At 56.6% G+C, this 14210-nt stretch overlaps 1 protein-coding gene across 1 annotated transcript in view; it reads left to right on the top strand.

Moving 5' to 3' along the window:
* The window catches only part of TTLL10 (tubulin tyrosine ligase like 10), a 29368-nt gene extending 16065 nt beyond the window's left edge, over positions 1 to 13303 (top strand). The window contains exons 7-16 of the mRNA XM_078611268.1: positions 4267 to 4738; positions 5631 to 5749; positions 6474 to 6594; positions 6877 to 6962; positions 7494 to 7662; positions 8822 to 8993; positions 9287 to 9427; positions 9698 to 9814; positions 10441 to 10534; positions 11131 to 13303. Coding sequence (XP_078467394.1) covers positions 4267 to 4738; positions 5631 to 5749; positions 6474 to 6594; positions 6877 to 6962; positions 7494 to 7662; positions 8822 to 8993; positions 9287 to 9427; positions 9698 to 9814; positions 10441 to 10534; positions 11131 to 11987 — 2348 coding nt within the window. The 3' untranslated portion in view covers positions 11988 to 13303. The remainder of the gene's footprint in view (positions 1 to 4266; positions 4739 to 5630; positions 5750 to 6473; positions 6595 to 6876; positions 6963 to 7493; positions 7663 to 8821; positions 8994 to 9286; positions 9428 to 9697; positions 9815 to 10440; positions 10535 to 11130) is intronic.
* The last annotated feature ends 907 nt before the right edge of the window (positions 13304 to 14210 follow it).

Here is a 14210-nt window from a genome sequence, read left to right as displayed (position 1 = left end):
CCGATAACAAATCAAGAGTCGAAAAATATCGCGCACCAGACAATGCATCGAGGGACTCATCCATCCTGGGGAGCGGATACGCGTCAGCCACAGAGATCTTATTCAGGCGACGGAAATCAACGCAGAATCGCAGGGACCCGTCCTGCTTCTTAACCAGCACAATAGGCGCTCCCCACGGGCTAGAGGAGGGCGAAATAATATCGGCTTCTAGCATATCGTTAACAGCCGACTGAACATGTTCCTTCTCCACGGGACTCAGTCGGAAGGGATTTAGCCTGACCGGTGCCGCATCGCCCGTTTCAATGTGATGGTGCAACAAATCCGTGCACCCAATGTCATACTTATGTTTACTGAATACATCAGAGAATTCAATGAGCAACTCGCGCAGCGCACCCAACTGCGCCGCCGACAAATCGTCCGAGGCGGCACATAACGAATGGACCCACTCAAGGTCTTCCCTTGGCTCAACGTTCCGCGCGGGGCTCGAGCCCACCTGCGCAACCAACCCATCATCCCCAGGGACCTGCGCCGCGTGAGCCAGCACGGTGCCCTGCGGAATGACAGCTGGTCGCGACCCCGCGTTCAAAACCATCACAAACGGATCCCTGTCAGCCCGCACCAAAGTGTGAGCCACCGATAAATCAAGACCCCCGACAGCCTTGTTAGAAGGACCCAAAAGCATACTCTGTCCCGAAGCCTCCCTCACCCATGGTTTCCGCAACCGGAGGGGAATCAACATCTGTGAACCCGGGGGCACTTGCACTGTCTGCGTCGCCACCGCTTGTATCGTAGCGCACGCCGTCCGAATGTCAGTAGGGCCCGTCAAAAATGAAATCCGGCGACCCGATGGCAGTTCAATGCATCGTTGATCGATAAGAATTTTAATGGGCATTTTAGCCAAAAAGTCAGTGCCCAAAAGACACGGAACTGCCAAAGAAGACGAAACGAAAACGGGTCCCGACAATTTGATATCTCCAATGCAAATGGACGCCCTAACCTGACCGATAATGCCCAACGATCCCCCATTAGCGGCGTAAAATGGCACATCCACTGGAAGCAGCGGACGACATTGGACCGGAAGAATATTATAAATGAGGTCCGATATAATAGTTGCCGATGCCCCCGTGTCCACTAACACCCTAATCTCAACCCCATCAATAGATCCCGTAACAACGGACGAACCCGCCGAAGCAGCCACAATTCTATGCCCCAATTCCGCCCATTCAATGTCTCCCTGGTCCCGGCCGAACCCCCCTCGCCGAACCGAATCCCCGAACCTTAACCGGCCCTCCTCCGCCGCAACGCGGCGTCCCATGTGTGCCGAATAAACAGGCCGAGCGTGTGAGGTGCCGCGACTTGCCGGGGATTGTAGAGATGACTTGGGCTCTCGGTCGTCGTCCAGCCGAGCTCCCATGGCGCGCTGCCGCGGAGCGCGGCACCCGGACGCCACGTGGCCCCGGAGGCCGCAGTTATAGCACGTGACGAGGGTCGGAGTAGATCTTGGTTGCTCCGACTTTCGGCCCGATCGCAGAGGCGACCGGGCCCCCGGCCTCCAGTCCCCTGGTCGTCCCGTGGCGAACGCCTCCTATCGTGGGCTGACGACTTGGGGTTCGGCGACCACCAAACCCGGGGCTGCGACGACAGCAGCGTTGCAACCAACGCCTTGCTTCCGTTGCAGGGCCTCGTGCGCTTGAATACTCGTGGCGACTCTCAAAGAAGAAATATCAATCTCGTCAGCTGTGTTGATAGGGACCCCCAGGTCCTGCGCCAACTTGAGCAGCTGCTCCAAAACCATCGCGTCTTGGCCCTCCTCGTCCATCCGAGGGAACGCAGCATCAGCAAGAGCCAGCAACGCCGTGCGATAGGCCAGCGCGGTCTCCGTGGCCGCTTTCCGTCTTGCGTAGAACTGATGGCGGCACGTAGAGGGAGGCCCGTAGACCCTGGCCAACAAACCCAGCGCATCCTTCAGCGTGGAGCGGTCCGACTTCCGTGCAGCCCTGAAGGCCGCGAGCGCATCGTCGTCCAGCATGGCGGGCAATGCCCGCAGCGCCGTAGCATCGGACCACGCTGACATCTCTTGATGCGCCAAAAACCTTCGCTGAAATTGGCCCCAGTCTCCGCCTTCCGCCTTGAAGGCTGACAACGTGGGCAGGCGCTGCTGAAAAATGAAGTCATCCGCCTCGTGGTTCCTCTCCGCCTGTCCGTCGGTGTCTCAGATGGCGGCTCCAGCAGCAGACGTAAGATGGCGGACCCCCTCGCGCGCTGATGACGTCGATGCGCGCGCTTGGGAACCCACCACCACGTGGCGCTCGCCGTTCCCGCCAAAAGTAGGCCCAGGCGCAATGGCGGGAATCCCCCATTCGTTTTGGCGGGAATCTGCGGGGCGACCTTGTAAAATGTCCCCCACCGTCCCCGCTCCTCCCGACGAGCTGATCTCCGCCAAGATGGACGCGGCGGCGAGCAGCAGCTCCGCCAGTCGGGAGTGCGCCTCACGAAGCCCGGCGTCTGTCCCCGGCCGCTCGGCCGGCGCCGTCGACGGACCCTGCAGCGTGGGCAAGTCCTCTTCCTCACCCCCCGCCACCAGCGGCCCCGAGTCGTCCAGGTCTTCCTCGCGGTCAATCCCGTGGGTCCTACGGGTCTTCCTCGTCTCCATACTTGGAAGCCCGTTTCACTTCTGACGCCAGATGAAGTATTGGAAAATGACGGCAGGAAACTCCTTGACGGGAACACACTTCTTTTATTAAATCTTGACTTGTAACAATACAACGCGTGGCCTCTCTTCTTCACAATGCGCTTCTCTTGACTCTGGATTCTGTGCTGCCGGCTCTCTGTGCCTCGTGTAGACTCCGCGCCTCGGCTACACTCCTCTCTCGCCTCGTGTAGACTCTGCGCCTCTGCTACACTCTCCACTCGCCTCGTGTAGACTTTGCATCTCTCTCTCTGGCTACACCGTATGCATACTCGGCTCGTGTAGACCTTCCTCTCTCGCTGGCTACACCGTATGCATACTCGGCTCGTGTAGACCGTTCTCTTTCGCTGGCTACACACTATACATTACTCAGCTCGTGTAGACCGTTCTCTCTCGCTGGCTACACACTATACATTACTCAGCTCGTGTAGACCGTTCTCTCTCGCTGGCTACACACTATACATTACTCAGCTCGTGTAGACCGTTCTCTCTCGCTGGCTACACACTTATACCTTACTCTCCTCTACTCTCCATTACTCTCCTCTCCGGGCTCTATCTCTGCACCTTCGTCTTCATTCTTAGATGGTTCCACTTCCCCCCTGCTCCTCTGTGCATCACCTTATATACCCCTTCTTCCCGGGAGACGGAGCGGATGCGGACCTCAACGTCGGCACCGCTCCTCAGTTACCCAATCCCCACGCGCTATCCCTACGATCCGGTTCCGCTCAGCGCGTGTTTCCACTCCCCGACCAATCACACCGCGCTGCTACCCGATCACTCCCTCTGGGCGCGTCACCGGCACACAGCCAATCAGCAGCACTACCCCCACCCGCGCACTGACGCCTGCTCCTCCCCGTCAGCGCGCGTCACCACACACACACCCGTACATACGCGCTGGCACACGACATATACACCCAGCGCGTATCACCACTACACATACACACTTTTCATCCATGTTTACTTTGATTGCCCAGAGAGAATTCTGTCTCTCCATTCCATTAACCCACCCGAGTTACCATCGGCGCTCGTGGTCGATGCATTGCCGGTGATGATTGCCGGCATTGATTGCACCTGGAATCGTCCGAGCAGACCGTGGCCTCATAGGCTGCTTCCTGTGTAAGCTGTCTGGTGGCGTGCGCACGTGAGCATGCGAAGTGACGGAGCGCGCAAAAGAAATAAGAGTGCGCGCGCAGTGTTTTGTTGTCAGGTTGAAAATGTTCCCCCCAGGGAGCCGATTAGTGCGATGCCGACGCTTGGTTTGTGGCCGTTAAGGAGTGCGAAACGACATCTACAGAAGCGGTCGCTTTTACGCTCTTCCGCTGGCATGACCACAACAGAGCCAGCATGGGGGGCTTCGCCGCGTCCCGACTCGTTCAATTGTGAGCGGCTTCTGCAGTGGAAAAAACAAACCGACACCTCCTGAGCTGCGCCAGGCTGCCTCGGAAGGCTGCCGCGGCGCTGCCTGCCCTGGCGCAGCTCGGTCGTGCGGTAAAAAAAAAGAGATCTTCGACGCCTGTGCAGTTGTGCATCCGTATTGTAAGGCCGCCCGTGTGTGTCTGTGCGTCGCACGGGATCAGGTGGCGCCGTGGTCGACGCTCGTCGCGTGGCGGAGGTCGGTGCCCACGACGGGGGCTCGCTGGGAGGCGGCCCGTGTGGGGAGGGGCCCACGGGGGGGTCGGTACACCCTGGGGCACGGAGGGGCCCACGGGGAGGAGAGAAGAGGCTTCGGCGAGCAGCGGGGGAGGGAATTCTTCTTGCAGGAGGAGGAGGCCGTGGGGGAGAGGGGACTCTTGGAGGAGAGGGCACTCCTGGAGAACAGGGGACTGATCAAGCAGGAGAGGGGGAGAAGCAGGGAGACAACGAAGGGGCTCAAGGAGGGAAGGGGACCCGCCAGGGTGGCGAAGGAGGAGGTCAGGGGGGAAAGGGAGGGAGTCAGGGAGGAGGAAAGAGGGGCCGTCAGGGAGGCGAGGGGGGCCGCCCTGGTCGGCTGGGAGAGACGCGGAGCTCCGGACCCTTCTTCTACATCGGAGGGAACAACGGAGCGGCCTTGTGAGCACCCGGCACTTCCGTTACCACGGATACTGGCCCTGACCTGATAACTCTAAGCCTAACCCCGATGCTCTTTCTAATCTGGCCCTAACACTCTTAACCCTGACCATGAGTGAACCCCTAACACCTGCTGCCCCGACCTAGAGTTGCCAACTTTTCCACTGTTAACACCAATCCGGGCATATGTCGCACCTCCGATTAACACGGTCGGCTACGTACAGTGCGAAAGAAGCTCAACATACATACATCTCTCAGTCAGCACTAGGTCTGCGATCACTGTGCAGTAAAATGTAACAAAGTTCAACACAGCGGCACCGGTGTCAGCTCTCGGTACAAGTCTATCCCTGCTGCCACCCGAACGCAATTGCCGATTCCTGGACTGTAGCAGGTCAAACCTGAACAGTTGGCAACCCAATCCTCACCTTAACCCGAGTCCTAACCTCACACTGTCCTCTAATTCGAACGCAAGTCTATAGCACGAACCGAGCAAGCCACTCGCCTAGGAGAGCTAAGCCTGACGTGATGAGCACCCAGTGAGAACCTCCCCTAGGTAGACTCAGCTTCAGTGGTTAGCGCGTTGCATTCAGTGCTGGATTATCGTAGTAGCAAAACTTGCTACAAATGCTACGGGCCTCGCACGTTCAAGGGCCCCGCGCTAAATGTTTTCAAGTTATAAATTCCGGTTCAGTGATTCTGCACTTGCTCTATTACTATAGTACTATACTGCCTTCAACTTTTATGAACGACTGGCTATTTAAGGTTAGCGTGGTGCTGGCCACCCGTCCCCTCATGCGCCACCAGCCTTCGTGGGTGCCGCTCGCTAACAGCACTTGCCGCAATAGGCTGGTAAAGGCCGCACGGAAGAGCCTTTGTCTTTGTGTGCATGGGGCAGGGTGAGCGAGTACTGCTTGAGGCGAGGCTGGGAGAGAACGTCGGACCGCACGAGGGAGGACTACCGCCTCAAGTGGTGCGAGCTCAAGTCCCGCTCCGCATACACGGCCTTCCGCGAGGGTGCGATGCCACGCTCACTCCACGCCATGTCACACCATGCCGTACCGCGTCACACTACTCTGCGTCACAATACTCTTCACCGCGTCACAGCACTCCGTACCACGTCACACCACGCCGTACCGCGAAACACCACTCTGCGTCACAATACTCCGCACCGCGTCACACCACCCCATACCATGCCACAACACTCCGCACAACTCCGGACCAGTATACGATAAGTCCTCGTTTAACGTGATAGGTGCGTTCCTGAAAAGTGCCGCGTTAAGGGGAAAAAAATCCTTAAAATCGTGAAGCGAAAAACGATTTCCCCATAATGTAACGATAACGTGCGGCGAAACACGACGCACGCACACCACAGACGGCAAAACAAATAACTGAGGTTACACCGCCGCAGTACTGTATCGTTCCGCCTACTATATTGAACCGCTCAGCCACGCAGCTCAAGAAAGTAGTTCGTCGTCGACCGCTCAGAAACCGCGTTATAACGGGGTGTGCGTTTCGCGTTATAACGGCGCGCGTTCCACGTTGTGTGAAAACGTGTTCCCTCATGGAAGAACCGCGTTGTCGCGAAAACGAGTTAACGTGCGAACACCGCACGTTAAATGAGGTCTCTCCATACAGTAGAAGGACGGACTGTGCTGCACTGCCTTCTGCAAGGTGTGTGCGTGACGTGAAGCCGCGTGGCGTCGCGCTGTATCATCGCGCTGTATCGTTGCGCCCACAGGGCAGCAGCTGCTCTACCAAATCCAGAACAACAAGGTGCTCACCAGCAAGATCGGCCTCCTGTGCAGCCTGCGCGACTACGAGCGCATCATCAGCAAGCTGCGAGTCACCTCCCAGCCCAGGTGAGCCCACTCGCGTGGGTCTTTGTGGGGTCCGTGTGAGGCCACAGGAGAAATTTTGTGTGTCCGTGTGAAGTTCATGTGAAGTCCATATGAGGCAATGCGAGATTCATGTGATTGGTTGGATTATTAATTGATTGATTAGTGATTGGTTGATTGACTGTTTGCTTGGTGTATTAGTATATTGATGACTTGGTCGATTGTTTTGTGATTGATTAATTGGTTGCTCAATTAGTTGATTGGTTGGTTGCTGATTGGTCTGGCGACTGGTCTGGCGATTGGCAGGATGTTGAAGATGGAGGACTTCTTCCCGCACACGCTGCGCCTCGACGTGCGTGGGGAGAGGGACGAGTTTTTCGACTCCTACCAGGGTGAGCGCTGTGCTGCGTCGCGTTTCAAAGCCCGACCTGCTCGTCAGGAATCTGATGATCTATAAAGCTCTTTTTCACAAATGTCCAGATGTCCAAATCGTGTCTGACAGAGGAGCGCAGGTCACGGCGCATGAGGACCTCAAACGCTTAGCAGGAGAGGCATTTGCTGAAAGAATGCTTTGTGAATTTAGGGGAGTGATTTGAATCGTGCAGCACAGAGCTCAGTTGGAACCCAGGGCAGCGGGGCCCGGTAAAGTCGGGGAAATTCGGTCCCGACGTGGTCAGGCCGGCGCGTCGCAACCGGTCCGACGAAGCGGCCGGCCGAAACGGATGGTGCCGTGCCATGCCGGAGGCGGTCGACGTGCGGTCGACGTCGTCCGCTCCTCGCCCCCGTGGGAACGAAAGCCAGGTGCGGCATCGCCAGCAGGTAGAGGTCGACCCACGGGGAGCCGCATCTCCCGGCGGGGGCTCGCGCGGCTCGTACAACCGCCCGCTCTCATCTACCCCTCCACCGGTATGCGGGGCGAGCAGAGGGGGAGAAGTGGATCTGCAAGCCGACGGGCCTCAACCAGGGCCGCGGGATCTTCCTGCTGCGCTCGGCAGGCGACGTGGCGGCGCTCCGCGAGCGGCTGCTCCTTGACGCCGACGTGGGGCCCCGCACGCCGCGCGCCCACGTGCCGCAGGCCCGCATCGTGCAGAGGTGAGCGCTCGGTCGCTCGCCACACACTCACCACTCACACCCATTGCGAGCTCACGCACCACAAAGACATGAGAGGAGTCGATCAAACGCGCAGCTCGGTCGACTTGAGAGTTGTCAGCGCACCGACAACCGGAAGATGATGTCTCAGAACTACTTTGGAAGTCATTCTTCATTCACACTTCAAGTGACAGCCTCAGCAGAGTCAACTCAATGTCTCTGACATCTAACCCTAACCCGGCCACCTCAGTGTTGTTCGCGGTTTGAATCCGGCAGGCCCCCCTGCTTAATACCATTGGGTTTTCTTTAAGACATAAAATACCGCGCCTGCTTCGCGGTGGTCGTTAACAGTCCCACGACATCATTTGAAATGATAATTGATAATTGTTTTTTTACCCTTTTATCTGGCAACAAAACTGACACCTTTTTTACGAGGAATCATGTTTGCATAGACCACAATACCTGCAGTCATAATGCAAACAAAAAACATAACTCTGATAATGTATGCACTGTCCTCATTATCAGAGTTATGTTTTTGTTTGCATTATGACTGCAGGTATTGTGGTCTATGCAAACGTGACTCCTCGTAAAAAAAGTGTCAGTTTTGTTGCCAGATAAAAGGGTAAAAAAACTATTATCATATTTTTTACTGGCAAATGAGGTACCAATGGTGTAAATCATTTGAAACGGTTAAAAGTTGCCAAATTCGAGTGATTACACCGCAAGCCACTCAATTGGGATCTCACACCACACACACATACACAGAGGAGCATCGCCCTCGACTGTCGAACTACTGCAGACTGTGTCTATGAAACACAGCAGCGCCTTGCTCCATGATCTTCTCCTTTGGCAATCCCTCGCAGTCGCGGATGATGACCATCTTCCACCAGGGTCCGAAGATGGGCGATGAGGCCCATCCACAATCGACAGACTCGCGCTATGACAATGGCTCGAAAACCACACGTACTAAACGATTGCGTATGCACGTTAAATTTATTTCCCATCGTACGTAGCCAACCGTGCTAATCGTAGGTGCGGGGGAAGGACAACAAACAAAACACAAAAAACAGTATTAAAGCAAATTAATTATTAACGATGCATTATATTATTTTGTCGAACGTGCGTGGTGGTTGGGGGTTGGGGGTCGGTTTGCCGCCCGCAGGTACGTGACGAACCCGCTGCTGCTGGACGGGCGCAAGTTCGACGTGCGCTCCTACATGCTCATTGCCAGCGCGGCACCGCCCATCGTCCTGTTCCGCCACGGGTACGCGCGGCTCAGCTGCCAGAGCTACAGCCCCGAGTCCAACGACCTCACGGCACACCTCACCAACCAGGTGAGCTCATGCACACACGACGCGCGTATGCACGCACACACAGAGAGACAACGATTTTCCCCGCATGACCTTCACAAGGCTGTTGGGGGGAGTGCTGTTAGCAAGCGCCAATGAAGGGCAGCACGGCGCATCTATGCCGGGGGTGGGTGGCCACCTATCACAGGGTGGGTGGCCAGCAATATATAATTTTTTTTGGGATTAGACTCGGCGAGTAGACCTCCACTCTTGCTCGGTTGGCTTGGCCTCTCATTTGTAAAGCGTGACCCCTGACCCCTGACCCGTTCCCCTGGCAGTACATGCAGAAGAAGAGCCCCGTGTACCAGGAGGTGAAGGAGGAGACTGTGTGGACCATGAGCCGCTTCAACGACCATGTCAACGAGCACTGCGCCCCACACAAGGGGCTGCCCAAGGACTGGGTCCTCACCACCTTCACTGTGAGGGCCCGGTGACAATCGCCCCACCACTCACCCTGACACTAGGCCTAACACTAAGCTTAACACTAGCCCTGACACTAAGCTTAACACTAAGCTTGACACTAGGCCTAACACTAGCCCTGACACTAGGCCTGACACTAGGCCTGACACTAGCCCTGACACTAGCTCTGACACTAGGCCAGACTCTAGGCCTAACACTAGCCTTGACACTATGGTATGGTTAATCTCACTCCAACCCACCCCCCCCCGCCCAACCCCGTGCCACAACAGAAGCGCATGCAGCAGGTGATGACCCACTGCTTCCTGGCCACCAAGTCCAAGCTGGAGGGCAAACTCGGCCTCTTCGACCTCATCGGCTGCGACTTCCTCATCGACGAGGACTTCAAGGTACCGTGGCCGCGCAGGGTGGCGTTGGGGTTGGTGGATCGCATGTGCTCCTGCACACAAAGGCGGATCTATAAACTATGGAGCGATGGGGGCAATTGCCCGCTCCGGGGATCCGCCACTTGTCTGCACAACGAGCTGATTTCATCGCTCCATCTCCGTAGGTGTGTTCTCTCCTTTGGCTGCCGCTACACCGTTAGTCTAAACCACCGGCAATCATCCCTTCTAGCGGTGCATTCTGCCTAAGCCCCCGCTCCTCCGTACACAATGCCACATAAAAGCATCACTGCCACAGGGTAGAGCCATCAGCGAACGGACACGGGGCTGCCTGCCCTGTACCATACGGTCGAACGGCAAAACATTACTACTGACGAGAACAGGTGGAGTTTGAACCGGTCCCAGGCTCTCTGGTTAGCCTTGGCAGCACACCAACTGCACCTCCGATTTCCACGGTTGGCTGCATAAGGTGCGAAAGAAGTTAAACATATGTCCTGCTGTCCATTGCAACACGGTGCTCTAACCCAGACCTCTGCTCGACTTTCATTCCTTCCACCTCGACACTGCTGCCCCCCGCTACCCCTCCACCCCCAATTTTTTTCCCATCATACCCCCCCCCTCCCGACCGGCAGGTGTGGCTGCTGGAGATGAACTGCAACCCCGCGCTGCAGACCAACTGCATGGTGCTCAAGGAGGTCATCCCGCAGGTGGTCAACGAGACCCTGGGTACGTGCACCTGCAGAGGCGGAAACGGCGCGTCGATGCGTTGCCGTTTGGCGTCGGTGTGCCAGCCGACTTAGGCGAGCATCAGCTGACCGCGCGCGACGAGAATCCGATGGCGTTTTCATCGTCTGTCGCGCGTGATGCCCCCCGGGCGTGATTCTTGTTGCCGCTGGTGGCCGTGACGATCGCCGCGATCGGTGCTTGATTTGAATCGCGAGCCGGATTGGGTTCATGCATCGTTACAAACGCTGATGAATCATTCCACCCCGAATTGCCATGATGTGATTTTTTTCATGATACGATATTGTGTACGTGTTCACGATATGGCGATTATCACGATGTCAGATTCCCATGCCTTTGTGATTGCAAAACGGACGATACGGTTATTGTGGACTTTTAATTAATAATGGTTAATTATTTAGTTTGTCTAGTATTTCATTCCACCATTCTTGTAGCGCAGGCTATCACCACGAATGAAGACGCTGCTGTGTTTCACAGATACAATCTGAAGTAGTTCCCAAAATTAGCAATTTATGGGTGATGTTTAAAATGTGGACATTGTCGACGTGTGCGGACTCGCTCTTGTCGCGTGCCCCTAGACCTGGCGCTGGAGACGTTTGAGAAGGTGCGCCGAGGCCAGCGGGTCATGCCGCTGCAGACTCGCCGAGACTTCACGCTGCTCTACAACGGGGACCCCAGCGACCCGCACTCGCGCCCGAGCTGGCCGTCGTCAAGGCCCTACCTAAACCTCGGCCTGCTGGTGCCTCGACAAAAACAGCAGCATCAGCAAAATCATCATCAGCAGCAGCATCAACAGCAGCAGCAGCAGCGTCGTGCGACAAAATCAGCGGCACGAAACTTTGCGCTTCCCGAACCGCGCACACCGAAGCCGAGAATTCGCTACAACATCTCCATCGCAAAGGTGGCGGCACCTCCGCTGCAGAAGCTGAGTCTGAGACCTCAGGGAGTGGAGGATGACGATGACGAAGACAGGGAGGAGGACGAGGAAGACGAAGCGGAGGAGAGAGGGGGCGCCACCTTGGGAGCCATTACGAGACGCGTGGGGTGCTCGAAGTCGGCACGTCGGCCGCTCAAGAGCGCCGCTGCGCCGCGACCCACACCGCCCGACCCCCGGCACCATCGCTGGGCGCTCACGCTGAGGTCCAGGGCGCCGGCGGCCTCGCTGTCGTCGTTGAGCGCGCGCGGCGGCGTCCGGTCCGTGGCTGCCCTCGCCGCCACCATCTCCGTCCTGACGACGTCGTTCCCGCACGAGGCCTCCGCCACTTGGAAGACGGCGTTGAGCCTCCCGGTGCAGAAGGCGGAGGAGGAGGCGGAGGAAGAAGAGGAGGAGCAGGAGGAGGAGGTCGACTCGCAGAAGCTCCCTCCGCTGCCATCGCCCGACGATGCCTCGCCGGCCACCACCGCGCAGAAGCAGCTGTCAGAGCGAGGGGCTTGACCTCGGGACTTCGCGACGATCGGGGAAGTGCGAACGGTCACCGCGGCTTCCGAGCCGCCCCGGATCATCGCAGCCGCACGGTCTCTGCTGTGAGCCTTCCCGAGAAGCTGCAACTCGATTTAAAAAGAAAAAGTCTACGAATTTCTGTGTCCTGCAAATATTTTTCATTTATATATAAGCCATGATTATTATTACAATAGCCATATCAAGATTGTAGGTGCATGTGTGTGTTGGTGTCTTTGTTAGGGCTTTTCAAAGCAGCACTTTGCCCAACAGTCTTTTAAGCCTATACGGGGAGTCTTTGTGTGTCGGGGTTAGGGTGCTCGCTAACAGCACTTGCCCCAATAGTCTGTTGAAAGCTATTCAGGGGAGCTTTGTGTTTAGGTAGGGGAGCGGCGGTGCAGTGGTCTGTGCACTGCGCTACGAACCCGGCGACCCACTTTTGATTCCCGCTTACAGCCATCAGTGATGAATATCTGAACCAGTCTTGAGCCTCCCTTAGGTCGACTCAGCCTTAACGACTACATGGTGTGGAGTGTAAACAATAGCATTGGGGAGACAAATGTGACCGGGATTGGTGATGGCCACCCGCCCCCTTTTGTGCTGTGCAGGCCTTCATAGGTGCTCCTTAACAGCACATGCCCCAACAGTCTATTTAGGTTATGATGGGGATCTTTGTGAAGGTTTATTGATGTGTTGAAGTGGTGGTGCAGTGGTTTCCAATCTGCACTACAAACCCGGTGACCTGAGTTCGATCCGCGGCCATGGCTAACGTGGCGGTTGATACCTGAACCAATCCTGGGCCTCGTCTAGGGCGACTCAGCCTCAAATTAGTACCTGGTGCTTCGTGTAAACAAAGGCGGGTGGGTATGGTGCTGTCTACACCACCGTCTCGTGCACCGTGCCAGCCTGAATAGGTGCTCGCTAACAGCGCTTTCCCCAACAGTCTATTTTGGCTACACGTGGGAGCGTGGTGTGTTTGTTGGTGTGGATGTGTGTGGATGTGTGGGTGTTCATTCGCAGGTGCTCGCTAACAGCACTTGTCCCAACGGCTAAAGTTGACTCTTCGGGAGATCGTTTGTCTTTGTATATCCGCTCGAGTTGCAACTGATTATATTAACAGAGTAATTGACCAAAAAGTTTGGTCCTGGTCGAAAGTCAATGGGCTAATTGCCAATTGATATAATTATAACGGCAATAGTGCTTAATGTAGCGCGCGCGTGTGTGTGTATTGTTAATTTATTTCATTGAGGCCTGTTACTGGTAGGAACCTCCTGGTTACACCAGCCCACAAGGGATTATTGTGTCCGTCCGTCGTGCAGGGAGGGGCTGGGTGGGGAGGGAGGGACTGGGTGGGGAGGGGAGGGTGGGGAGGGGCTGGGTGGGGAGGGTTGGGAGGGGCTGGGTGGGGAGGGGAGGGTGGGGAGGGGCTGGGTGTGGAGGGTGGGGAGGGGCTGGGTGGGGAGGGTGGGGAGGAGCTGGGTGGGGGGTGGGAGGGGTGGAGCTGGGTGGGGAGGGGCTGGTCACCCCGTGGTGCCCTTATAAAACTCAACGTTTAACCTACTCACGCCGGCTTGTGCCCGCCCTCACAGTCGGGCATATTTGCGGAATACACCACGCCGCCGTTGACCCTGCAGGCCATTGACCGAGCAACCCAACGTTCCTACCAGCTCCCTCCGCAGGAGGAATGTGTTTCAATTTGTCGGAGGCGGTGTTACGATGCCCAGGGTGCGGTGCACGGGCGTTGCCAGACGGCACGGGGGTTGCTCGCCCGCGTCTGACATCTTGTGGCCCCTGGGGACTGCAGCCTGAGCAGCAGGCCACTCACTCCGCCTCGCGTTGTTACAGCGTCGGGTGCTGACGCGTGCAGGTGGATTCGTTAATAATGGAAACGCAAATGGTGGTGGTGGTGGTGCACCAGTGCTCGCTAACAGCACTTGCCCCAACAGTCTGTTAAGGCTATACGGGGGGAGTCTTTGTCTTTGGTGGTGCACCAGCATTGGGTCTCTACGTTAGTCTCCGTGTCGCTGTGGATCTGTGGGTCTTTGTGTGAGTACATGGGTTTCGGTTTTAGCTTCGGTCTCTCTGTGATTCTATGGGTTTCTATGAGTCTATGAGTCTCTGTGTGAGTTCATGGGTTTCTATGTGAGTCTATGGGTCTCCATGAGTCTATGTGTCCCTATGTGAGTCCTTCGGTTTCTGTGAGTCTATGGGTCTCTATCG

Source organism: Lampetra planeri, chromosome 36 (assembly GCF_965212315.1).
Source record: "Lampetra planeri chromosome 36, kcLamPlan1.2.h2, whole genome shotgun sequence".
NCBI classification, from domain to species: domain Eukaryota; kingdom Metazoa; phylum Chordata; class Hyperoartia; order Petromyzontiformes; family Petromyzontidae; genus Lampetra; species Lampetra planeri.
This window is presented reverse-complemented; position numbering and strand designations above follow the sequence as displayed.